Genomic DNA, 27,589 nt, shown 5'->3' on the forward strand with positions numbered 1-27,589 from the left:
CAGTAAAATGGATGCCAGAGAGCAACAATATGTCCAAGCCTTATGTAAATGATTGAAAATGTATATAATATATATATATATATAAATATATATATTTAACCCTTTCAGCTAGCCCTTCCTGAAATAACTTGCTGGTCAAGCATTTCTGGGGAACCGGTGTTGAAAAAAATTAAATCCCTGATGCAGGCATTTCTCACAGTCCCTGCAAAAATGTTTTGCCTGGTGTTACGTCTGTCATCAACATACATGTGGTTTCATTGTGCGAGCTGTGGTCCCATATTTTTACACACTTACTTCCGCAATCAGCAGGGGTGCACCAAAAAAAAAGAATAAAAAAAAAAGAAAAAAACAAAACAAAACAAAAAAAAAAGGAATTATAATAAAAATAGCAAATTTACAACTTTCTTTGTCATTTTTATTTGCAAAGGTCTCCAATTTAATAGTGCTAAGCATGGGCAAGTAACAAAAGTGACCACAACATTAACCCCTGAAGTTTAGGTTATTTTTTTTTTTTGTTTTTTTTTTTCATCTATTCTTGTTATGTACAAAATGCTGAAAAATAAAGCTAAATGAATATTTACAGTATTTATAGATTTTTTTTTAATTTTCTTCTTCCTAAAAACCTCTGTATCCTTTAACGCAGTCTTGCAACACATCCAATCAAATCTGAACGAAAACGAATCCTAAAATAATACAACAAAAAAGAGGGAACAAAAAAAGGAAAATAACTGCAAACTATTGCTTAATCCTTTAAAGACTGCAGAGCAGAAGCAAAAAAAAAAAAAAAAGAAAAAAAAGGATTAATAAAGAAATGAGTTATTTTTGAAAAATTTGTCTTACTCAACCATTGACATATGGCTTTCCATAATATATACTGCTGGATGGTGGGGAAATAAAATATCATAAGCAGCCCTGGCAATACAAACATGCACCTGTGATAGCGTCCAAACTATTTATATTGGTACAGAATATTTCTATATTTTTTTTTCCAAAAGCTTGCAAACTACACATATTGTGGTACATATTTGATGCAATAAATACTGTGCCCAAACCATTATTTTCTTGCTCAAACATCCACCAACGTAGTAAAGGAACTATTTACATACCATAACATAGGCATTTCCATTGGCTTGTACAATGTCAACCTCGCTGACAAGCTGAAGATGGCCAAAATAATCATAACAATGCAGGAGAAAGCCTAAAAAACTGTAATTTTTGTAATTTTTGGGGGTCAACCTGTGCTACCGGTTAAAGAAATTTGATAATCTATGCCTCCTGGCACTAAGATCTTGCGGATTTGTATCTGGTGGTTGCATAAATCGTGAATCCATCTGTCCTTAGATGTGGGATTTTCGAAGGGACAAAACAGGCACATTTTTTTTCCGGCTGTGACACGGCATGAACAGTTAAGCACCCCAACAATAAGTGTCACTTGATAATGATATTTTTTTTTTGTATCGCTATTTTTTATTATTTTTTCCCATGCATGACCTATGAGCCTGGCATGCTTTCATGCAATCAGTTTTCTTCATATATGTAATAGAGAAAGATATTGAAGAACGCCTGGTCCTCATACCTTTAAAGTGGTAATTATCAGCTCCTTCCCAACATAAAACCCAATTTACAAAAATAGTCGCATATAATCGTAGAGAACCTATGAATTCAAAAAAATGATGAATCCATAAACATAGAACTTGTAAACATATGGCAAATATGGCAGTTGAAATGCAAACAGTGGATACAAGTAGTTTACTAAAGTGTTCAACACACAAAAAAAAACAATAGGATTTGTATCCCACAAAATGGTCCCCATTCCGGACAGTCTGAGTAGCCATTTTGACTATCCCCTTCAGCAGTGTCAGCTGGGAAATTAACCCCTTTACTTCCGCAGGGACCGGCAAAGCATCCATGTGATGCCTTTGCGAGCCTCTATAGCAGTGAAGTGGTTAAAACAGTAACCTCCAGTCAAGGTTTGTTGAGCAGTCTTTATAGTCCGATCCTGACAGGGGGTCACTGTCGAATTGTAGGCACTGACCAAAAGTACATAATTTTTAAGAACTGTCAGTTTGGCATAAATCTCTGAAAGGAGTCCTGCTGACATAAAGAATGTTCACAGGCTGTAAACAGTTTGCCAGGTTAAAAACTACTTTTTACGCTCCCTGACGTCTTTCCCCCTGTCTTCCTTCTCTATTTTGTCTTTTTCGTGTTTTTCTTTGTCTGGTTTTGTAACACTGTCATAGGACGGGGGAGAAGTAGTGGAGGGAGTGATATCTACTTTATCTGTGGTGGAGTTTCCATTGAGTCGGTCACTCAACATGTCTTTCCGTGTTATTAAACTATCGCCATCTTTGCCCTTCTCTTGATGGTACATAAAGGAAGCACGTTTTAAGGATTTCCTCAGAAGGTAACTTCGGAAAGCTCGTTGGATAATAACGGCAGACTGTTCCTCTTGTTTTCTACGTAATGTTGATGTGATTGGTTCGTAAGAGGCTTTGGAAGGGTTGGAGGCCATAAACCTTTCTTCCATCGGTGCTCTGAGATTATCCATTTCATCTCCTTCACCCAACACACGCTTTGTAAAGGCGAAAAGGATGTCAAGGCAGTGAATTCTGTCACCGCTTACCATAGGAAGATCCATTGCAATAAGCTGTACATGGTTTGGTTTTGGTATACGAAGAGGTGGATCCAGTGCATCAGCAAAGTCAGTTAATTTACTATATTGAATAAATTGTGTTGCACCCGGATCAAACTTTTCCCAAACTTCGTAGAACATCTCAAAGTCATCCTCCCCTAGAGGTTCAGCGCTTTCTTCGGTAGCAACACCAAAATTCTCCAAAATGACAGCAATGTACATGTTCACCACCACTAAAAATGATATGATGATATAACTTACAAAAAAGAAAATTCCAACAGACGGGTTACCACAATCACCTTTGACAGAACTCCCTGGATGTTCTGCTTTCGGGTCACAATCTGGATATTTACTATTAAGAATTGGATTCAACAGTCCATCCCACCCGGCGGAAGTTGTGATCATGAATAAACAAATCATGCTGTTGCCAAAAGTTTCAAAGTTGAACATATCATCGATGCCGCTTTCTTTCTTCACATAAGCAAAGTTGGACATTCCAAAAATGGCATAAATAAACATAACCAGGAAAAGCAATAAACCAATGTTGAACAATGCAGGAAGTGACATCATCAACGCAAAAAGCAAAGTACGAATCCCCTTTGCTCCCTTAATAAGACGTAGGATACGACCTATTCTGGCGAGTCTTATGACCCTGAACAGAGTTGGTGACACGAAATACTTCTCAATGAGATCAGCCAAAAACATTCCTATGGGTAAAGAAGAAAAGAAAATGGAATGAGAATTTTCAGTGAAGCAATTGTTTGTCATGCTTACATATGTATCCACTACCACTCAAACAAATTGAAACTGACTTAAAGGGAATCTGTGAGCAGTTTTTTGCTATGTAAGCTGAGGACAACATGCTGTAGGGGTTAAAAAGCAAAGCTCAACTGTGCCTGTCTTATCAGGCTGTGTGCTATTGCTTTCATATACTAAAGGCTTTATAACCTAGCGATTACCATTACTGGACTAGGAATTCACATGCAGACCAGTCCAACACACCCCCTGCTGTGAATGACACCTCACTGTCAATGCACAATCTCTGGGCTCATCTATATGCTAATTCTAAAGGCACTGACTGTGTCAGAGCAGCTGCAGCCAGTAATCTAAGTAATACATCATTGGATTCAGAGTCTCTTTGCTTACAACATGCTGCTCTAAGATAAGGTAGCAAAAACCTTCTGACAGATTCCCTTTAAGCCTATCTGGATTGCTAGACCCTCACAAATAGTCTTGTCATGTCATATGTGAATGGATTTCCAAATAATTCTATGTACAAGTAAAAGCATTTCAAAACTGTACATTTAACTAAATTAACAACATTAATAAAATCCTCCCTTTTACTTTATGCAATTTACAACTTCATACATTATGGATACATTTACAAATACAAGGTTAGTACTCTATAACTTGTTGAAAGTCCATAGGTACAGGACCACACTAAATTAAAGGGTTATTCCTATCTTCTTAGATAAATATTCTCAGACAGTTCTTGTAAATACAAACATTTTTGCAATATACTGCATATTAAAATTTGCAGGCATTCTTGAGATATTAACACTTTACTTCTGTTTACTTTTGTTTTCCCAGGAGATTGACCACTGCTGTTCAACTTGTAAACACTACACTCAAAACAGTGCATACAAGTTCATTAGAAAAGAACTTGTAAGCACTGCGCATGTTCTGCTTTTTAGCAGTGGTCTGTCTCCAAAGCTGTAAACAAAAGAAATGTGTTGATAATTCAAGAATTGATGAAATTTGTAATAAAAAATTGCTTTACCCGACGATATTCATTTATGAAGGTTGCGGATAACCCTTTAAGGGTAAACTAAACTGAATTACTGGAAAATCATTAAGATTACAAATAGTCTGCTACAGGATGTCACGATGATTAATTTGATGGAAGAGTGGTTTGGATAATTGGCTTGAAAGAGGTGATACAACAAGTTAGTTACTTTAAATGGGCTGTTGCGGTTGGATTATTTTGCCCCTAAAATTGGGCAATTGTCTAATAAGGGTTCTTATCCCTCATCTGAATTAAAGGGAATCTGTCAGCAGATTTTTGCTACCTCATCTGAGAGCAGTATAATGTAGGCAAAGAGGCCCTGAGTTCAATGATGTATCACTTCGATTAGTGACTGTAGCTGTTCTGACAGTGAAAGATTTTAGATTTTGTATGTAGCAGAGCTCTGAGAGCTGCACCTGCCCACACCAGGCTTTCAGTGTACATTTCCATAGAGAGAAGCTGCTAATCACAGAAGAGGCGGCGTTTGACTACAGCTCAAGGGCTGCTGAGACCCACTAATGATAACGATAACAGGCTTAAGCTAACACTGCAGGTAAATAAAATAAGACTGTGAGATAACAGAGGCAGGGCTGAAACCTCTGTTTTAACACTTGCAGCATGTTACATTGCAGAAAGCTATTGACAGAGTCCCTTTAATACTGTGAGATTACAGATTAAACTTGATGGTCTTTTGATTCTTTAAAGAATTACAAAAATAATGGCATCTCATCTAATCTTAATCAGCCAACCAAGTTAATGAACTCCTGCAGGAGCATTTGTCTTTTTATCATAAATACATGTATTTTGGGCTAATTAAAATAATGAGCTTGTTCTCATATCTGTGTCTCTCTAAGCTTTAGGGTACCCTCACACTAAACGACCTAGCAGCGATTCCGACCACGATACAACCAGGCAGGGATCGTTAGTGCGTCACTACATGGTCGCTGGTGAGCTGTGAATCAGGCAGATCACCATAGCGACCAGCCACAAGCCACCAGCGATCCGTGTAACGACGCTGTGCTTGTAGCTAGGGTACACATCAGGTTACTAAGCAAAGCGCTTTACTTGGATACCCGATATGTACCCTCGTTACCAGTGTACGCCGCTCTTAGGCTGCCAGCGCTGGCTCCCTTCACACGTAACCAGGGTATACTTTGGGTTACTAAGCAAAGCACTTTGCTTGGTTACCCGATATTTACCTTGGCTACCAGCGCGCTCGTTGGTCTCTCACTGTCAAACACGCTGATGCAAGCTGCACAGCAGGACTCCTAAGAGCAAAAAATGAACCAGAACAGTGTGTAACGATCAGCGATTTCACAGCAGGGGCCAGGTCACTGCTTAGTGTCACACACAGCGAGATCGCTGATGAGGTAACTGGTACGTCACAAAACCTGTGACTCAGCAGCGATCTCGCTATGTGAGAAGTACCCTTTATTCGTCCTCTTCTAAATTATCTCAGCAATACATTTATCACTAGGTGAAAGTTTAACTTTAATTTGATCATAGATCAGCTTAAGAGATCGTTTAGGGAAGAATTACTAAGGGTTACAAACCCTGCCATCTGAATTTTTTTAACCCCTTAGATAAAAGGAAAAATATACATGTTTGGTATCTACGAATTTGTACTGACAAGAGGCTTCATACTGACACATCAGGTTAACCATATAGTGAACACTGTGAATAAAATACCCCAAAAACTATTGCGCAATTGCACTTTTTTGAAATTTCACCACACTTGGAATTTTTTCCCCATTTTCCAGTACACAATATGGTAAAACTAACAATTTCATTCAAAAGTACAACTCGTCCTGCAAAAAATAAGCCCTTATAAAATGAAAACGTTATGGCTTTCGGAAGAAAGGGAGGAAAAAATGAAAATGAAAAATGGAAAATCGCCCGGGAGTGAAGTGGTTAAAGAAAATCCATCAACGGGTCAGAAATGGCCAGTTTTCCTTCTTTTTTTTTACCACTCCTCCTCCAAGTATTTTTTTTATTTTTATTAAATCCAAGATACAGTTACTGAGATATTTATTGCTATTTTTTAATGCTCTTTAACAGGGGTGCATGGCTCACAGGATCCTCTGGGGCTGTCTTGTATTATTACCCAATGAGCAACATCCATCATTTAAAGACCATAAAAGTAACACAAAATAAAAAGGCCCGTATCTGTAGAAACGTAACAAAAAAATAATGAAAAATGAGGGAAAAAACTGGACACTCAACTTGGTGACAGGTGCTCCTTAATTTAAGAAAACAAACAAAACTTGCCTCTGAATGTGCCCAATTGTAAAGCCCCTTCAATCTACCTAATTATATAGTATATATTTATTACAATGTTTTGTCATTTTTATAATTCTTCAAGAGACAAAAATAGCTTTCTGAGGTCCCACATATAATCATGGTAAAAAGTGTTGACAACCTTGAAATTGATCTAGAAAATTAAGTATTTCTTCCAGAAAATGATTACAATTACATATGATTTGTTATACACATATTTTTTCCCTTGGTGTGTATTGGAACAAAAAAAAAAAAAACAGAGGAAAAAAAGGTAAATTTCACATAATTTCACACAAAACCACAAAAATAGTCCAGGCAAAATTGTTGGCACTCTCAACTAAATATTTGGTTAAACACCATTTGGAATAAATAACTGCAATCAATCACTTCTTATAACCATCCACAAGCTTCATACACTTCTCGACTGGTATTATGGACTCTTCGGGGTACTTTGCACGCTGCGACATCGCAAGCCGATGCTGCAATGTCGAGAGCGATAGTCCCCGCCCCCGTCGCAGCAGCAATATCTTGTGATTGCTGGTGTAGCGAACATTATCGCTACGCCAGCTTCACATGCACTCACCTGCCCTGCGACGTCGCTCTGGCCGGCGACCCGCCTCCTTCCTAAGGGGGCTGGTCGTGCGGCGTCACAGTGACATCACACGGCAGGCAGCCAATAGCAGCAAAGGGGCGGAGATGAGCAGGATGTAAACATCCCGCCCACCTCCTTCCTTCTGCATTGCAGCCGGGACGCAGGTAGGAGATGTTCCTCGCTCCTGCGGCTTCACACACAGCGATGTGTGCTGCCGCAGGAACGAGGAAAAACATCGGACCTGTCGCTGCACCAGCATTATGGAAATGTCGGACCCTACACCCATGATACGATAACGACGCTTTTGCGCTCGTTAATCATATCAAAAATGATTTGCACACTACGATGTCGACTGCGACGCCGGATGTGCGTCACTTTCGATTTGACCCCACCGACATGGCACCTGCGATGTCGTAGTGTGCAAAGCCCGCCTTCCTTTTGCAAACTGCCCAAGGTCTCTCACATTTGAAGGCGTCTTCTCTTCTCCCAACAGCAATTTTAAGATCTCTCCACTGGTGTTCAATGGGATTCAGATCCGGACTCATTGCTGCCACTTCAGAACTCTCCAGCACTTTGTTTCCATCCATTTCTGGGGGCTTCTTCAAGCATGTTTGGGGTCATTGTCCTGCTGGGACGTAAACCCAGCTTTCTGATACTGGGCATTACATTGAAACTCAAAATCCTTTGATAGTCTTCAGATTTCATGATGTCTTTAATTCAGTCTAGGCACCCAGTGCCAGAGGCAGCAAAACAATCCCAAAACATCTTTGATCTTCCACGATATTTAACTGTAGGTACTGTGCTCTTTTTTTTCTATAGGCCTCATTCTGTTTTCAATGAACAGTGCTTTACCAAAACATTCTATCTTGGTCTCATCTCTCCACAAGATACTTTCACACAAGGATTTTGGCTTATTCATGTACAATTTGGCAAACTGCAGTCTAGCTTTCTTATGCCGCTTTGTGGGGTCCTCCTGGGTCTCCTCCAAAGCGTTTAATTTCATTCAAATGTGGACAGATAGTTTGTGCTGATACTGATGTACCCTGTGCCTGCAGAGCAGCTTGAATTTGTTTGGAACTTGATTGGGGCTGCTTAATTATCCACCATCTGGACTATCCTGCTTTGCAACCTTTCATCAATTTTTCTCTGCTGTCCACAACCACGGAGATTAGTTACAGTGCCATGGGTTGCAAAGTTCTTGATTATGTTGCATAATGAGGACAAAGGAATGTCAAGATATCTGGAAATAGACTTGTAATCTTGAGATTGTTGATATTTTTCAACAATTGTGGTTCTCAAGTTCTCAGACACTTTTTCTGTTCTACATGCTTGACTCAACTTCTCCCCTTTTTATATGGGGTAAGTTGTGATTTTCATATTGCCCTCACCTATTACTTGCCACAGGTGAGTTTGAATGATGCTTGAAACAAAGTTGTTTATCCACAATTTTGGAAAGGTGCAACAATTTTGTCTGGCCCATTTTTAAGTTTTTTTGTAAAATTATGTTCAATTTGCATTTTTGTCACTCTTTTTTTTTGTTGTGCCAAAACATACAAAGGAAACAAACGTGTATTACAAAATGTGTAATTGCAATAATTTTCTCCAACACTTTCGGCCATGACTGTCAAAGCTTATACCTACAAGAAATACCTACCTACAATTGAAAGAATGACAACCACAAAATCAAATATATTCCATCCCATTGTGAAGTAATAGTGCCGGAGAGAAATAAGCTTGAGCACACATTCTCCAGTAAAAAGAACAATGAAGACTGCATTAATCCAGTACAAGTTGTTCTCCATATCGTCACTTTGGTCATCAGTTTCAATCATCATCGTCACCATGTTTAGGCAGATAAGAACCATGATAGTGATGTCAAAGGGTTGCATGGATACAAAGTCAAAGACTGCACCTTGAAATTTGTTCTGAAATAGGAAAAACATTATACAATGAATTTCAGAAATGGGAAGAATTTACTGTAACATTCTGACTTTCTATGTTTACAAGGGTGAAAGCCGCACCTGAGGCCTTGGAACAGGCTTTTGTGGTTTTTTTGATCCTAACTTTTTCATGGCATTGTAATATTTCTTTTGTTCCTCTGTCATGAAGATATCCTGACCTCCGAATTATAGGGAAAAAAATCAAACATGGTTATGACAAAAGAATTCATGGATTATACGTTAGGTTAAAAGGATCTGCTGCTTCTTTCTGACACATCTATTTTCACAAATTCTTAGGGGTACGTTGCACGCTGTGACATCGCAAGCCGATGCTGCGATGTCGAGCGCCATAGTCCCCGCCCCCGTCGCAGCAACGATATCTTGTGATTGCTGCTGTTGCGAACATTATCGCTACGGCATCTTCACACGCACTTACCTGCCCTGCGACGTCGCTCTGGCTGGCGACTCGCCTCCTTATTAAGGGGGCGGGTCGTGCGGCGTCATAGCGATGTCACAAGGCAGGTGGCCAATAGAAGCGGAGGGGCAGAGATGAGCGGGACGTAAACATCCCGCCCCCCTCCTTTCTTCTGCAGAGCTGGTGTTAGACGCGGTGACGCAGGTAGGAGATGTTCCTCGCTCCTGCGGCTTCTCACACAGCAATGTGTGCTGCCGCAGGAACGAGGAACAACATCGTACCTGTCACTGCTGCCAAATTATGGAAATGTCGAACACTACACCGATGATATGATAACGATGCTTTTGCTCTCGTTAATCGTATCTAAAAGGATTTCCACACTACGATATCGACTGCGACGTCGGATGTGCATCACTTTCGATTTGACCCCACCGATATCGCACCTGCGATGTCGTAGTGTGCAAAGCCCGCCTTACATTCTTCACAAAATACTGATTGTGAAGTATGTAGTCTACATGGAGCCATTTTTCTCGAATTCCTCTTTGAAATGACAACTGGGAATTATCAAGTTGGGGGGAAGGTCACTACATAGCCTTACATTAGTTTAGAGACACAGACCCACAGGTTCTCTACGCGTTCCATTCCAGGTCCTCGTGCTCCACCGCATTGCGTTCCAGGATTCTCTGCCAACTGGATGCAATTGGTATCACAAAATCTGGTGTGTGTGTGTGTGTGTGTGTGCGATCTGATGTGTGTGTGAGTGCACATGAGTATGTGTGAGCGAACTGATATATGTAAGTCTTGGCCAGAAGAAGGGGAGGATGGCGTAGAGCATAGCTGCTGGGAAGGCTTGCCGAAGATCGCAGGAGGACATGGGAGCCATGCAGATGCCTGGGGTCTGGTAAAAAGGACTCTCCTGGGAAGTGGGATATGCATTTTTGGGGGTAAACTTTCCCCCAATCGTGTTTCCTCGAGAATATGCCCTAACCTGAAAATAAGCCTTAGTACATTTTTTGAGGCAAAAAAAGTATGACGGTGTCTTATTTTTGGGGAAATACGGTAGCAGCAGAGAGGGGGTTGTACATATCTCGCAACAGTGTAGAGGTGGGAAAATGTATGTACAGGGATGGGAGAGAAAACAAGCTGTAGACAAATAGGAAAGCACATAATAAGGAAATAAGTGCAGGATAGAAGCTGTGCTGATATAAGAGCTAATGAAGACAGCACACTGGATACACACAAACCTCTCACCCAGCCTATATTACTGGAAGAGAAACTCACCCAAATAAAAAATCTGAAACTTGTATCAGTCTGAAAATTTCATGTCAGGAGTTCTAAAATTAAGTGAAGGAATGAAGACTACCGACTTAAACTTAGCTCAATTTTTTTTTGCTAAAGGTAATGTAAAATAATGCTCTCCATGCCAAACTTCTCCATAGCCTATATATACAATGTATACATTTTCAGCCCAACCCAATTATGATTGAAGCTGAAAACATACAACAATTTGTACCTATCAATTTTAATTTCTAGAGGCATCGTTCAGTTCTGGGGATATGTGCAATAAAATGGGAATATGCCGGTTTCAGAACAAGATATAAAGTACATGTTGGTTCAGCATAGGTCTAAAATGCTTAAAACTAGAGATGAAAAGATCCATTGAAGTTCGGGTTAGGCGGGTTCAGCCAAACTTTAGATAAAGTTCAGTTCTGGACTCGGACTTGACCTGAACCTCATTGGAAGTTACTGATTTGGGCAGTTTGGCTCTCCGCCCACATGCAGCTAGTCATAAACAGATCCCTTCCGGGGGAGGGTGGGCTGAGTTTTTTTCTTCTTTTTTTGTACAGACCACATCTGATAATGCTGTTTTTGCCCCCGAGCGGCAAATTCTGAACTCGAACACTGATTGTTTTGAAAAGTCTGTGTTCAGTGCGAACACCAAACTTTACTTTTCTGGTCCACTGATCTCTATCCATAACCAAACCTATACAAAAGAGAGCAATTTTGCAGTACGTTTGGTTGCATACGTCGCCCTTGTCTCAGCAATATTGGAAAGTGTGGTTGACTTCACTCGTCAATGTCAGAAAGGTCTTTTTTTTAATGGGTGTCAATGGTAAATACATGCATTCAGTTACCTATATCTGAAGCGTACTGTATGTTTGGTAGTAACATTTGAAAAGCCTGAATACAGTGTGAACTTAGGCAAGATTGGAGGACTTTGTGATATTTTGTATCCAAAGAAACCCAAAATTTTGGAAAGCAATTAAGAATGCTATGGTCAGTCATATTCTACACATTGTATAAATAATATGCTTCCCGATAATACGCTTTTACTACCTATTAAAAAAAAAATCATATCTTTAAAGTACAACATTGAAGGCGTTTTTAAAAGTTGGGCTAACTGTATATTCATGTAAGGGAAGAGATTAGAGAGTCATTTAGAGCTGATAGAGTTCAGTGACAAAATATTAAATATGAAATACTTATCTTCTTTTTCTGTTGATTAAAATTATCAATGATGACACCAATGAAGAGGTTGAGTGTAAAGAAGGATCCGAAGATGATAAAAATAACAAAGTAAAGATACATGTACAGATTGTCTTCATACTTTGGTTGCTCTTCCATCTGAAAAACCAAATAACAAAAGAGTCAAAGTGAAACGGAACAAGTGGTGTAATAACTGCACAGCATTAGCGGAAAACCCGGGCAGTGATTTTGGGCAATTTGTCTTGATCAATTTACAAATTGTTCAAATTCGCTCATTTCCTAAAATTCAATACAAATTCGATTCACATAGAATCAATTTGTTCACCACTAGGGCATATGATTGCTAGGATAATTTTAAATGAGTTACTTTGCTGTTTCTCTATATTAAAGTGAACCGGTCTGGTGCAATATGCACCCAGAAGCACAAGCCGTTCTGGGTGCATACTGCTAATCCTTGCCTGACCGTCCCTGTATCTAGTAGTATAGATAAAGAGATCTTTAGTAAGAGTATTTCTAAATATCCTTTATGATATGCTAAAGTGCACAGTGACTAGTCGCAAGGGAGTTAGATCCTGTGCTCTTTCCACCCTTTTTTGCATGTTAGCCCGCCCATAGGGTCCTGCTAACATGCTATTCAATGTCCATTGCCCAGCATCATCATTGGCAGTGACACGCATACATGTGTCTGCTGCCACCACTCCAGAACCCTGAGTATAGGGTCAGTGCCCATGATCCCCAAACTTCCGGTCATGCGCACTAAACCAGTTTGAAGCCGGGACACGTACACCTGGCTTCATAGTACACATGACCGAATGTCCGGGGATCATGCACACTGAGCCGAAATCCAGCGTCGGGGGCGATGGCAGCAGAGGTGAGCGCGACCATGCTTCTGACTCTGCACATTCATTAGCATGTTAGTATGTCCACAGGGGTGTCCTTACATGCTAAGGGGGTCAACTAGCCAAGGGATGTAACGCCCTTGCGACAAGTGGCTGGCCTTATTAGCATATCATAAAGGATCTTAAGAAATACTTTTTCTAGAGATCTTTTTAGCTATGCTACTAGATACAGGGGCGGTTAGGCAGGGATTAGCAATATCCACCAAGAACTGCTCATGGATCTGGGTGCAAATTGCACCTGACAGGTTCCCTTTAAACAGTTTAATTTATTTATGGAACACTTATATAGCACCAATAATTCCACAGAACCTTACAGATGTGATCATCACTGTCCCCCTTGGTACCTGGCATCCTAGGTAATAAAATGAAAATCCTTCTGCTCTTGAAAAGAGGATATTTAAGAAGAGTAAATTGCAAAGTTGCTTTCTCTTATAAGCACTTTTCAATTTTACCTAAGAAGATGATAAGGTCTTTTACGATGAAGGATCAGTGAATTCGTGATAATTCAAATTTGGCAAAGTAATTCAAATTTGACTAAGAAAACTAATTTGCATCTAATGTTTTAGATTTTTTTTAATGTCAAATTAGATCTGATTGCCATAAAAAAATAGTTTATTATGCTTTGAATTAATTGGTTGGGAAGCTTTTCCTCAGCCCTGCAGTTTCCCGTTGGTCATCCACCCACTACCAAAGGCACCTGCTCCAGTCTTCTCTTCACTCTATGTCACATACCACCAAAAGTGGCAAAGAGTGAAGAACATCTAGCCCATACGAATCTAGAAAAATGGCAACTCAATGGCCATTATGCTGGATTTGATCAAATAGAATCCCCACAAATTTGAATTTGCTAGATTCTGCAAATTTTGGGAAATTCAAAATGTATTTGAATTGGTTTTCTCATCCATAACATATATATATATTTATGTAACCTATGTTAGTGCAAACTCACCTTTCTTGAATCAACTGCAGCATACATAATGTCCATCCAACCTTTAAATGTTGCCTATAAAATTGATTAAATAAATTAAAATATAATACTTTTAAAATGTAAAAATATTAATCCAAAAGATGGTCTAACGACTTTTTAAATAAAATATTTACATTAAAAAAATATGCTGAAAGTAATAGAACGAGATCTTCTCTAAGTAGAGTTTAAAGGGAATCTGTCAGTATGTTTCTGCTATTTTATCTGAGCACAAAATATTGTAGGGAAAGAGATTCTGATTCCAAGGATGTGTTACTTACTAGGCTATGTGTTGTGGTTTTAATAAAATCAATGTTTTATAAGCAGTAGATTGTCACTAGAAGACTAGATTGCAGGCCAGTCCAGCTGATATGTGTAACCCCGCCCCCACGTCTGATTTGCAGCTTGTATACAGGAAGCTGCCAATCAGGTGTGTGGGCGGGGTTATACACAGCTCAGCATTATGACCTCTGCTACATCTGTAACAAAAAAAAGGGATTATATGAAAACTACAGCAAGCAGTGCAGTAAGTGATACATCGTTGGAGTCAGGGTCTTTGCCCCTACATCATGCTTCCCTTGAATTACAAAGCAAAAACCTGCTTACAGATTCCCTTTAAGGATATAAAACATAGTACATGAGAAAACAGACTGATCACATGGGAACACTGCTGACATGTCCATGGGTCATAAATGAACAATACCTAGATAAAGTACAAATATGATACAGTATACTTGATTACATGTTCAGTTTTATCATTAAAGAGGGCAGACCTCTATGATGTTCATGTATTCTGATGGGGCAAATGAAAAGGAGTTATGTGAAGCCAACAAAAAAAATGTCTTACCACTTGAAGTAAAGAAAGGTAGCCAAAGCCAACATTGTCAAAGTTCACTTTGACATTTTTCCATCTTGCGGATTCGTTTTGATTTATAAGTAGAAAACAGTCTGATTTGTTATTAACTTCGTCAGTAGAAAAGTATTCTTCTGTAGTGACATTTATGCAGTAGCCATATTTGCCAGAGAACATGTTGACTCCCATAATGCTGAAAATTAGCCAAAAAATTAGACAAACCAGCAGCACGTTCATGATGGAAGGAATGGCGCCTATAAGGGCATTAACAACCACCTGGTATAGAATTGAGAGGGGAAATACATATTAGTATGAGTTTCCATCAATTATGCTAAATGATAGTGGGATAGAAACAAAAGTAAAAAAAAAAAAATTATGAAAAAAAAAATTACAAAGTATGATGATGAAATGAAGCACAAGCAAAGTGTAAGAGAATGAATAATTAAATGGAAAGATAAAGAAGGTAGAGAATTTGCAAAAAGAGCTAAAAAAAAATATTTTGGGGGTAAAATAATCAATAACCATTGTTCATACGTATATTGTTTTTGAAAGAAAATAGAACACAAATTGAAAAAAAAAAATTACCTTATTAACTACAGATTTGAAAACTTAAAAAAAATCAAATAATGAATGAAAAAAATGTTAACACGTATGCAAATATATTTTTAAAACAAAAGAAGAAAATAAAGTAATGATATAAATTAAATATATATTGTGCTTTAAAATACAGAATTATATGACATATGATATGATTGATAGAATATTCTATAGATGGAATAATAGAAGCATGCAGGTGATAAAATGTTAGGTCATCAAACTTCCTAGTGCAAGCAAATTTTTAACATGATCTATTCGCAAACCACTAAATCTAGTAGCCAGCTAATGATGGGTTGGAAGCTAGGCAGGCAGCAGTGATATATTCACGAAGACTATTATTCCATTCTGTGCATGGAAACATTCTTAGCAAAGAGAACCATTTCCATTTGGTATTTCACCGGACTTAATTTCAAACTTCAGTCTTCAACCATTTTGTCTAAATTTAATGTCAAAATTCTATACAAAATTATTCGATTCTTTTCATTTCCTTTTTTGTGTTTTTAAATTTAAATTTTTGAATTATTAAAAAAAAGTATTCAGTTTGCATAAATTCAAATCAACAGTAACAAAGATCATAATACCAATTATATTAGCTATGAAAATGTAAAGATTAAAGGGGTTTTCCAAAGTCATAATACTGATGGTGCATCTTTGGGTAAGCCATAATTATCAAATCGGTAGAGGTCTAAAGGTCACTTTACATGCAGCGACATCGCTAGCGATTTCACTCGTGAAAGCACCCGCCCCCGTCGTTTGTGCGTCACGGACAAATCGCTGCCTGTGGCGGACAATATTCGTAGAGCGCGTCACACGCACATACCTTACTAACGACGTCGCTGTGGCCGGCAAACAACCTCTTTTCTAAGGGGGAGGTTCGTGCGGCGTCACAGCAACGTCACACAGCAGGCCACCAATAGAAGCAGAGGGGCGGAGAGCAGCCGCATTAAGTCACTCCCACCTTGTTGCCGGAGGACGCAGGTAAGCTGTTGTTCATCGTTCCTGGGGTGTCACAAATAGCGATGTGTGCTGGCTCAGGAACGACGAACAACCAGCGTCCAAGAAGATTAAAAATAATTGGGAAATGAACGACGTGTCAACAATCAATAATATTTGTGGTACTTGGGATCGTTAGCGGTCGCTCGTGTCACACGCAATGATGTCACTAATGACGCCAGATGTGCGTCACAAATTCAATGACCCCAGCGATATCTCGTTAGCGATGTCGTTGCGTGTAACGGGGCCTTAACTCTTGGTATTGAAGCTAATAGGACAACGCTGCAAGACTACAGGTGAGCGGATAAGGCAGGATTTGAATTTACCTGTTTGTATGAATTTTCTTGAGAAATTTGATTTATAGGGAATGTATTCTCTACGGATTAAGTGCCCCTTATTTTGGTCTAGAAAGAAAGGGGAAGTCTCCAGCATCCACGTAAGGGACAGGTGAGTAGATTATAAAAAAGTTTATACTAAAAATTAATAAAAACAATTATGGAGCTAGAAGTGAACCACCATGATACAGACAGTGGATGATAACCTATGCGTTTCGGCAAAAAGACACCTTATTTATGTATAATCCCATTTCTTTCTTCTCTGCAAGATTCTGTCCAAGGCCAGGGCGGCTTCGTGCACCGGTTGTGACATCCTCCGTTGAAGTGGGTGAGCTGATGTTCTATGTCTTCTTATTTTGGCCTAGGGTCTCTCCAGACCCCATAACATAGTTAATAAAAGATGTAAGAAAAACCAAAACATTTTTACTCACCTTACTGCTCATCTCTCCTGAGTCTCCACTCCTCACCATCACTTGTCTAGCCCTCACCACCTCTTGTTATCACCGTTGTAAGTGCTGTAATCCTCATGCCTCTCATGTTAGCCTGAGACTTCCGGCTATGATGAGGTCCAGAAGGTCACAACAGAATTATATCACATGTGTCATGGTTAAGGATGGGCAAGCTTGGAAATCGATTCAAGAAGATCAGGCGCTCTGTAAGTGCTCAACTCAACTAAATAGTATAATGGAAGTCAATGATTGGGCAAATCGTCTCTCTTCCCACATGCAGCCAGTCATCAACAGAGCATTTCCGGGAGATGGATGGTGGGGTTTTTTCTTTTGATACACTACATCCTAAAACATTGTTTCAACTCCCAGTGAGAGCCATTCATAGACTGTAAGCAGCTGCTACTGGGCAGAGCACCAAGCGTACCTGGGCACCCGAATGCTTGATCAAGCGGTTAGCATAAAAACAGCATCCAATGTCGGACACAGACTGGGAGTGGCTCTCCTTGGGGGTGCCTGCACACATCATGCAGTGAAGCAAGCCTGTGCTCTGTGGTCTTTGTTTCACGGGCAAAATATCAGATAAAGCACAAAGCTCCGGCACACTCCAAGAATAAGAGAAAAAAGTCGTATTTTTGAGGTATATTTTATTTAACTTGTGTATAGAAAAGTCCAACGTTTCAACCTTAGTTTAGGTCTTTGTCAAGAACATTCTAAAACACAGTCAATAATTGAGGTTTTTGCTAGGCAACGGTTGTTGCATCAAAGTAAAGGCAGCTTATAAGGTGGTATACCTTGCAATACTGTATATCGGAAATACGGACATAATGGTCCAAGGAAGTGAAAAAATTGGCTCTTTTTATCTTATATCAAGATTTGAGATGAAAATCCAACAAAGGGAAAGTAAGTGAGAGCGCTATATGCGTGTACTAAACCACTCCCCAGGCTCTTCAAGAGTTTAGATTAGATCAGAATGAGATGAAGGTGCTCTGGCTGCAGAGAATTTGTATAGGGTAATGCAAGAGTGCAACTACATGTTCAACCTTCAGTGGTGGTTCAGGGTGTGACATCTAAGAGAGGGGAGTCAAAATATCAGAGCACCTGAGATACTCGACCGATCACCGCAAGTACCTGAGCACTCCAATGCTCGATCGAGTAACGAAGAGTGGCGATCACACTCACTCATCACTAGTCATGATCAGAAGTTTTGACAAGGACCGGATGGGTGACCGTGAGAAGTGGAGAGACGAGCAGCAAGACGGTATTAGGATTCTTTTGAAAACCTTTTGATGGCTCAGTTCAGAAAAATGTCTTCCAAGTTGCTGAATCTGCATCTGCCTGGAAGTAAATTACAAAAAAATCTGGATCTAGGCGAATGAAAGTTTATGTAAAATTCAAGAAGAATTCAATTCCTTTTACTCATCTCTAAGCAGGACGCGAGACGGTGAATGGCGTGCAGGTAGACGAAGCAGTATCAATAATGTAAAGGCTGCAGCGCTCGCATGAGCAACATCCTCCCTTCCAACTGCTGAGAAGGCAGGGTTGTATTATGCTACGCTCACACAAAACATTTCCACTGCAGACCTTCTGCAGTGCTGGATATAATTGCAAAGAAGCAACGGAGTAGTCGCACATTTAATCCTTTGCATCACAAAGGAGTGTAGTTCGCACCAGCATTTGCAAGCATAAGTTGATATTCTGCAGATGTCAAACCTGCAGCCCCTGTCAATTTACGCTTTGGATATATTTTGCAGCAATGGTATACGATTTTTACAGCTCTCATGTACTATGCTGGCACTGTAAAATGCAACGTTTGGGTTTTTTTTGCAAACGAATACCCAGTGGAAAATCCGCTGTGTTTTTGCTTGTTGAGAATTTAGCCTTAGGGCGGCTTTGCACGTTGCAACATCGCACGTGCGATGTCGGTGGAGTCAAATCGAAAGTGACACACATCCGGCGTCACTTTCGACATCGTTGTGTGTAAATCCTAGATGATACGATTAACGAGCGCAAAAGCGTCGTTATCGTATCATCGGTGCAGGCTCCGACTTTTTCATAATTACGCTGCCGCAACAGGTACGATGCTGTTCCTCGTTCCTGCGGCAGCACACATCGCTGTGTGTAAAGCCGCAGGAGCGAGGAACATCTCCTTACCTGTCGCCGCCGGCTATACGGAAGGAAGGAGGTGGGCGGGATGTTTACATCCTGCTCATCTCCGCCCCTCCGCCACTATTGGCCGCCTGCCGTGTGACGTCGCTATGACGCCGCTCGACCCACCCCCTTAGGAAGGAGGCGGATCGCCGGCTAGAGCGACGGTCGCAGGGCAGGTGAGTGCATGTGAAGCTGGCGTAGCGATAATGTTCGCTACGCCAGCTATTACAAGATATCGTACCTGCGACGGGGACGGCGACTATCGCGTGCAACATCGCAGTATCGGCTTGCGATGTCGCAACGTGCAAAGCCCGCCTTAGACTGGAGTGGCCATCAACATTGTAATCCTGGAAAACCCTCTTAATCTATGTTTAGGATTGTGACGCCAGTATAGAGTGTCCATGTACAGTATTTTCTGGATTAGTTTCATACTATTTACAGGAATGATGTGGAGTACTTACTGTGACTTTGTAAGATCTTGTGACATATATTTTATAGAGAGGAAATCACAGAATTCCATGCTGGTATACTGCATATAAAACCATCAGGCTTAAGCTAAATGGAATGTAACAAAGCCCACAATTGAAACAAAACAATTCATGTAATAATGTGTTTAAATAATTCTTATGTTTAGAAAGAAAAAAAATCTAATTTTTTTTTCTTCTACTCAAAAGATGCTATATAGGCTGCCATAGTACTTAAAATGTGATCATATGCCCAGTTAGAGGCTTAAAAAATAAATTGTATTAATGTTTTGATTTTTTTTTTGTATATTTCAGTACTAATATTAAGTATACATTACCATTACACTTACCGTATTTTTCGGATTACAACATGCACTTTTCCTCCCAAAAATTAGGGAGGAAAATGAGAGGTGCATCTTATAATCCGAATGAAGTTTACTGGGAGATGGAGAATGGGTGCTGTGCTGGCTGCTGTTGGGGCTGTGCTGGCTGCGGTGGGGGCTGTGCTGGGTGCGGTGGGGGCTGTGCTAGCTGCAGGTGTGGTGCTGGCTGTGTGGAGCTGAGCGCTGTCGCGGGTGTCCCAGATGCTCTGTCGGTGGTGTGGGCTGTGGGCTTCAAATAATGGCACTCAGAGTCGGCACATGCGCAGATGGAGCTCTTGGTTCAAGACCTCATCTGCACATGTGCAGTCTTTGGCCCATTGATCTCCCAGCAGCGGAGGTGGTGCGTACACAGATAAGATCTCGACTTGTCATTGAGCCAGGAGCTCAATCTGCATACGTGTCAACTCCAGGTGCCATTTCTTTGATGCCCGCACCGCCGACAGAGCATCTGGGACACCCGCCGCACCGCCTCACTCTACAAAGCCAACATGGCACCCGCAGCCATCACAGCCCCAGCGCAGTCATCACAGCCCCCACCGCAACTAGCACAGCTCTCACCGCAGACACCACAGCCACCACCACAGTGCATGCAGTATCGTCCTACTCTAGCACTGCCCCTGCCTCCTATGACCCCGCTCCACACCTGTTGCTGCCCCCCCCTCCAGTAAGACACCACCGGAGTATAACACGGACCTCTTTTTATTACCTTTTTTATCTTTAAATTTGGGGTGCGTTTTATAATCCGGTGCGTATTATAAAATGAAAAATACTCACCTTTGTGCATAGTCGTTCCCTTTAACCCCTTCCCACCAAAGCCAGGTTTCACCTTGCTACCTCCAATTTTTTCAAATCTGACAATGTGCAACTTTATGTGGTTATAACTTTGGAAAGCTTTGACATATCCCAGTGATTCCCTTGTTTGTTTTTTTTCATGGCACTTAGTACTTTATGTTACTGGTAGAATTAGGTTGCTATGATTTGCGTTTATTTAAGAAAATGTCATATATTTGCTGAAAATTTTTCAATTTAGAAAATTTTTCAATTTTTTTTCAATTTGAATTTTTAGACCATTAAAACAAATAGTCAAACCACACAAAATTGATAATAGTTATTTACTGCATGTCTAGCCTACATCAGCATCATTTTTAAACCATCCTTTTATTTTGTTAGAATGTTAGAAGGCTGAAAAGACTTGTCTACTACCTTTACATTGATGGCCTATCCTTAGGATAGGTCATCAATGTCTTATCGGCTGGGGTCTGATACCCCACATCCCAACTGATCAGCTGTTCATGACCCAGCAGCTGCAGGCAGACAGAAATGCTCAGCTCCGATGTTGCTCCGTCTTCTCATAGTGGCCATGGCCGGGTACTGCACATACGGCCACGGCTGCTATCAGAAGATGGAGCAACTGCGGAATTGAGCATTTCCGGTTTCCTGATGCCGCCACCGGGACCAAAATTATCTGATCGGCAGGGGTGCATGGTGTCAGACCTCGGCCGATCAGACATTAATGACCTATCCTAAGGATAGGCCATCAATGTAAAAGTAGGAGATAACCTATTTAAATCTTTAGCAGCAATTTTTTCAACAAAATGTAGTAAACTTACTATTTTTAAGGATTCCTTCACTTTTGAAGTGATTTTGAGGGGCCTATTTAGCAGAAAATCCCCAAACAAGTCCCTATTTTTAAAGCTGAACCCCTCAATGAAGTCAATACTGCATTCAGGAAGTTTGTTAACCTTACAGGTACTGCACAGAAATTAACACAAAGTGTAATGAAAAAATTAAAAAATTAAATATTTTTCAATTAAAAATGTTGCTTTAGCCTCAATTTTTTCCATTTTAAAACGGGAGAAAATGGATTACACAATTTGTTATACAATTTCTCCCAAAAGTAGAAACATCCCATATGTGATCAGATACTACGGTTTTGGAAGGCGACAGGGCTCGAAGAGATAGGATGTTATTTATTTTTTGGAGCCTAAATTTAGATGGAATAGATAGCGGCTCTTGAGGTGTCAAAACAGTAGAAACCCTCAACAAGTGACCCCATTTTGTAAAATACACCCTGTAAGAAATCTGTCTAGGGGGGTGAGCATTTTGAACCCACAAGTGTTTTACATAATTTTCTACTATTTTTTTTTACTATTTGACCAGTGAAAGAAAATATTACATTTTTTCCACTAATCCTAAAGGACCCTACAATTTGTTACACATTTTTTCCTAAACAAGGCAGTAATGGTTGGAAACTACTGTTTGAGCACACCACCGGGTTCCGAAGGGAATTTGACTTTTGGAAGACAATTTTGGCTGAAATAAATTATGGAATTGATGCTGCATTAGCAGAACTTCTGATGTGCCAAAATAACAGAAACCCTCGAAAAAAGGGAATTAATTTAGGAAACTAGACTCCTTATTTAATTCATGTAGGGGTGTAGTGAGCATTTTGAACCCACTGGTGCGTCACAGCATTTTAAGCCATTGGGCTATAAAAGCAAAAAAGTTATATTTTTTCCACTAAAATGTTGCTTTAGTCTCAAATTTTTCAGCTGGAGAAACCCCAAGTTACCCCATTTTGGTTACTACACCCCTCAAGGAATTCATCTAGGCGTGTAGTGAGCATTTTAAACCCACAGGTGTTTTACAAAATTTCATAATATTGCGCCATCACATATGAAAAGTTATGTTGTTTTCCACTGAAATGAAACACAATTTAAAGTGGGTTCTTCGCACTATAGCAATGCCATACATGTGAACGCTAACTGCAGTTTAGATGTACTGTGTTACATAGAAGGAAAGACGGTCATTTGGCTTTGAGAACTTGTATTTTGCTGGGTCATTTTTTGGAAAGGGGGGAGGCAGAGCCATGTCTCCTCCCAGAGCCTTTGGGTGACCATTATTCCGGAAACCCCATTTTTTCCTTTCACAGGTTTTGAATCTGAATAGGAGTTTGTTTTTTGTAAGAGTTGCAGCTTTTATTGGTACCATTTTGGTTTAAATAACATTTTGAACCACATTTTAGGCCAAGTTGTCATTTATCTTGTGCTATGCACTGAGTATTTACATCAGAGCTTCCATTGAAATCGCAAAAAAATTATTTAGACAAAACCATTCACTGAAATGAGGCACATGGAAACTAGAGATGAGTGAAAATTTAAAGGTCCGGTTCGCCATGTACAGTCGAACCTTAAAAAAGTTTGGTTTGTGACCCTGACTTGATCCAAACCTCAGTGGAAGTAATTGGGCAGTTTGTGGCTCCACCCACATGCAGCCAACCATAAGCAGACTTCTGGGAGGTGGGTGGGGTTTTTCTTTTTTTTTGATGTGTGTGTGCACAGATTTTACCCCCAGTGTGAGCCATTCAAACACTGTAAAGGGTACTTTACATGCTGCGACATTGCTACCGATATATCTTCGGGGTCATGTCGTTAGTGACGCACATCCGGTGCCAGTAGCGACATCGCAGCGTGTGACACAAATGAGTCACGATCAACGAGCACAAAAATGTGAAAAATCGTTGGTCGTTGACACGTCGTTCATTTCCTTAATATCGGTGCTGCTGCAGGTACGATGTTGTTCGTCGTTCCTGCGGCATCACACATCGCTATGTGTGACACCGCAGGAACGAGGAACATCTCCTTACCTGCGTCCACCAGCAATGCGGAAGGAAGGAGGTGGGCGGCATGTTCCGGCCGCTCATCTCCGCCCCTCCGCTTCTATTGGCCGGCTGCTTAGTGACGCCGCAGTGACATCGCTATGACGCCGAACGCACCTCCCCCTTGAAGGAGGGATTGTTCGGTGGGCACAGCGGCGTCGCTGCACAGGTTTGTGCGTGTGATGCTGCCGTAGCGATAATGTTCGCTAAGGCAGCGATCACCAAATGTTGCATGGGCGACGGGGGCGGGTGCTATCGCGCTCGACATCGCTAGCAATTGCTAGCAATGTCGCAGCGTGTAAAACACCCTTTAGGTGGCTCAGACAGACTGAGCATCACTCATACCCCAGCACAGCGCTGAGTGGTTTCCACTCATATCTAAAGGGGGCTTTACACGCAGCGATATCGCTGCACTAGGGCAATCGGGAAGAGTCAGGTAAAATCACATCTAATGGATGCGGCAATCTTGGGTGGCTGCAGGCTGCTATTTTTAGGCTGGGGGGCCTAATAAGCATGTGTATCCACAGCCTAAGAATACCAGCTATCGGGCTTTATCATGGCTGGGTAAAGCATACGTCTACAGTTGCAACCTGTAGCCATATGCTTTATCTTTGCTGGATATCATAATATGGGGCATCATAATGGCAATTTTAATTTAGTTTTACACCACGAAAGTGACCCGCAGACAGCGCCTATGATTGGTTGCAGTAAGACGCTGTCGTACAGGTTGGGGGTGTGTGACTGCAACCAATCACAGACACCAGGGCGGCCGGTGGGCAGGGAAAGCAGAGCATTTCGCCGAAAAATAATGATTGTCCCTGGAAAAAGCAGAAAAAGAATGAATGGCCTTGAAGCAGTTACAGCAGTGCAGGAGGCTAGGTGAGTATGAAGCGCTTGATTCATTTTTAGTTTCTTTATTTTTCCTTTATGTTTGTTTTTTATTTACCAAGTTACTGAATCCGGATCATTAACCGGAATTCCCTGATAATTCCAGGCCCAGGTGGAACACACGGGCATGTTTGAAACTGCGCAAATTTGGACTTTTACAGTCCAGGAAGAGTCAGGTAAAATCACATCTAATGGATGCGGCAATCTTGGGTGGCTGCAGGCTGCTATTTTTAGGCTGGGTGGGGCCAATAAGCATGAGTATCCACAGCCTGAGAATACCAGCCCCCAGCTGTCAGGCTTTATCATGGCTGGGTATCAAAACTGATTCCCTGATAATTCCAGGCCCAGTTAGAACACACGGGCATGTTTTAAACAGCGCAAATTTGGACTTTTACAGGCCGGGTCTGCCTATCACTAGGAACCAGTGTGAAGCACCCCCATATTAATCAAGAATATCTTAATAAGGTACTTTACAATAGTTTTCTAAGCTTGATATACTCTTCCTTTGGAGTATATTTTCTTTGTAAAGTAAAACATGAGTTCAACATAGATTAATACAGCACTGGGACAATAGTGCTGAGGGGTGTCGTATTCAGCCAAAGTATTAACGTCCAGAGGGAAAGGTCGGCACAACCAAACCATTGGAAGAATTTCATTTTATCCGATGGTTGCGCCGACCTTTCCGTGCAGAATTCAATACATTTTCTTTGTTTTTCTCTTGCAGTAATCAGTATGTCAATTGGCTTACAGTGTTCTTACATCTCAAGGCAGTGATTCTCAATGGAACAAATCACATATTTGACCCCGTGGAAAACACAAACATACAATGTGGGGACCATCACTACTGGAGATAATCCAGCTCTCTGTAACATGTACTTATTTCTCACAAGAACACATTCATGTGATTTCAGAAAATAACACGACTTCTTTGATATAAAAAATTCCGTCTTTCGTAGTTAACATATATTATATATAAATACTTATTGTGATTGGATTGTCAAATGGACTGGAAGTTTGAAATACCATTTTTAATTCTGAGTGCAATCCAGTGAGCATGCAGAGCTGACACTTCAACTTTAACGTCTTAGTTTTGTTTTTTAAAGTTGAGTTGTCTGTTTTCTTTGAATTCAAGCAGTGTGTGACATGCTTCCGTGTCTTACTGTTAAATGCATGCATCGAAATATTGCTGATTAAATCAATGGAGACTTTTGCTGCACAATAAGATAGAACTACACAAAAATCTAAAAAAACACAATCCTATATTACTTATTACCCTTTAGTGTATTTTATAATGTTTGATATAATTTACTTATGGTAAATTCAATAGAAACTATGATGTACACTGTGCGGCAAGATATCCTGATGCGGAAAAGTTTAACTTGACACGTTCACTTGCTTGTGCCGTATTAAAGAAGACCTGACAATCGGAAAAATATGGAATCAGCTTTTTAGCTTTTTCCCTGTTGTAAATATCGCTGTTCTCCTGAAGCTGCCATTATTTTTATTTTGTTCCAAAACCTTTCTGCTCCTGAGATACGGCCCCTTCTTCTGTGATATAAGTCTTTTCTTTTTAGCCAAGGGGGTGTGGTCCTCATAAAGACACCTACAGAGAAAAGTTGAGGATCACACCTCCTTGGCTAACAATACTGTTGAAAAGTTGAGGATCACGCCTCCTTGGCTAACAATACTGTTGAAAAGTTGAGGATCACGCCTCCTTGGCTAACAATACTGTTGAAAAGTTGAGGATCACGCCTCCTTGGCTAACAATACTGTTGAAAAGTTGAGGATCACGCCTCCTTGGCTAAACATACTGTTGAAAAGTTGAGGATCACGCCTCCTTGGCTAACAATACTGTTGAAAAGTTGAGGATCACGCCTCCTTGGCTAAAAATACTGTTGAAAAGTTGAGGATCACGCCTCCTTGGCTAACAATACTGTTGAAAAGTTGAGGATCACGCCTCCTTGGCTAAAAATACTGTTGAAAAGTTGAGGATCACGCCTCCAGAAAAAAGTTGAGGATCCTTCCTTGGCTCACAATACTAGATTTATATAGAAGAACAGGGGGGGGGGGCATATCTTAGGAACAGTCACAATACTAGATTTATATAGAAGACAGGGGGGCCATATCTTAGAAACAAAGAGGCCCTGGAAAAAAAGAGAAAACAAATTCCAGATTCAGGAGAACAGTGGCATTTACACCAGTTTTCTTCTTTTTTTTTTTTCCATTTTTAGATCATAATATTATCAAATGAGGGATCCTCTCTAATATTCAGCTGTATGTAAGGTACAAAAAAATGCTACATCTGTAGTCAGTTTGTCTATAATTTTGCCTGTTCAAATAACTTTATATGTAATTTTTCAAACACTAACATACAATTAGTTGTATTATTTGAAATATGTTTTTATTAATATAATACATAAAAATCTAATTATTTTTATTAGTATTATTATTATTAATAATAATAATAAATTACAAGTAACAGTCAATATTTTAAAAATATATATACATATATTCTTAACAAGTATTTTAACCTTTTAAAAATATATATTTTTTCTAATATGATTTTTTAAGACTTTTACAGCATATGTATCTTAATGATGTCATTATACATCATATATTGACATTAAATCCTAAATGTAAAAAAAGAACAAACACAAAAACAAAAACCTTTCCATAACTAATTTCTATCACGTAATAATTTTAAGTTTTCTTAGAAAAAAAAATACCTTAAAATATTTATTTATTTTCTGGTTTAAATGTGCATAAAAAGAATATATATTTTTTTCAGATTCAGTGCCGTAATATTCCCATTTAATTACACCTTCACTT

The 27,589-nt window shown here is 40.1% G+C and overlaps 1 protein-coding gene across 5 annotated transcripts in view; it reads right to left on the bottom strand.

Annotated features, from left to right (window-relative positions):
• Window positions 1-499: 499 nt before the first annotated feature.
• Window positions 500-27,589, bottom strand: part of LOC142245033 (sodium channel protein type 2 subunit alpha-like) — a 295,688-nt gene continuing 268,598 nt past the window's right edge. For all 5 annotated transcript variants that reach the window (XM_075317276.1, XM_075317273.1, XM_075317275.1 and 2 more), the window contains exons 22-27: window positions 14,840-15,121; window positions 13,978-14,031; window positions 12,130-12,267; window positions 9,309-9,413; window positions 8,942-9,212; window positions 500-3,339 (exon numbers count right to left, since the gene is read on the bottom strand). In XM_075317276.1, coding sequence (XP_075173391.1) covers window positions 2,144-3,339; window positions 8,942-9,212; window positions 9,309-9,413; window positions 12,130-12,267; window positions 13,978-14,031; window positions 14,840-15,121 — 2,046 coding nt within the window. In that variant the 3' untranslated portion in view covers window positions 500-2,143. The remainder of the gene's footprint in view (window positions 3,340-8,941; window positions 9,213-9,308; window positions 9,414-12,129; window positions 12,268-13,977; window positions 14,032-14,839; window positions 15,122-27,589) is intronic.

Source organism: Anomaloglossus baeobatrachus, chromosome 7 (genome assembly GCF_048569485.1).
Source record: "Anomaloglossus baeobatrachus isolate aAnoBae1 chromosome 7, aAnoBae1.hap1, whole genome shotgun sequence".
Lineage (NCBI taxonomy): Eukaryota > Metazoa > Chordata > Amphibia > Anura > Aromobatidae > Anomaloglossus > Anomaloglossus baeobatrachus.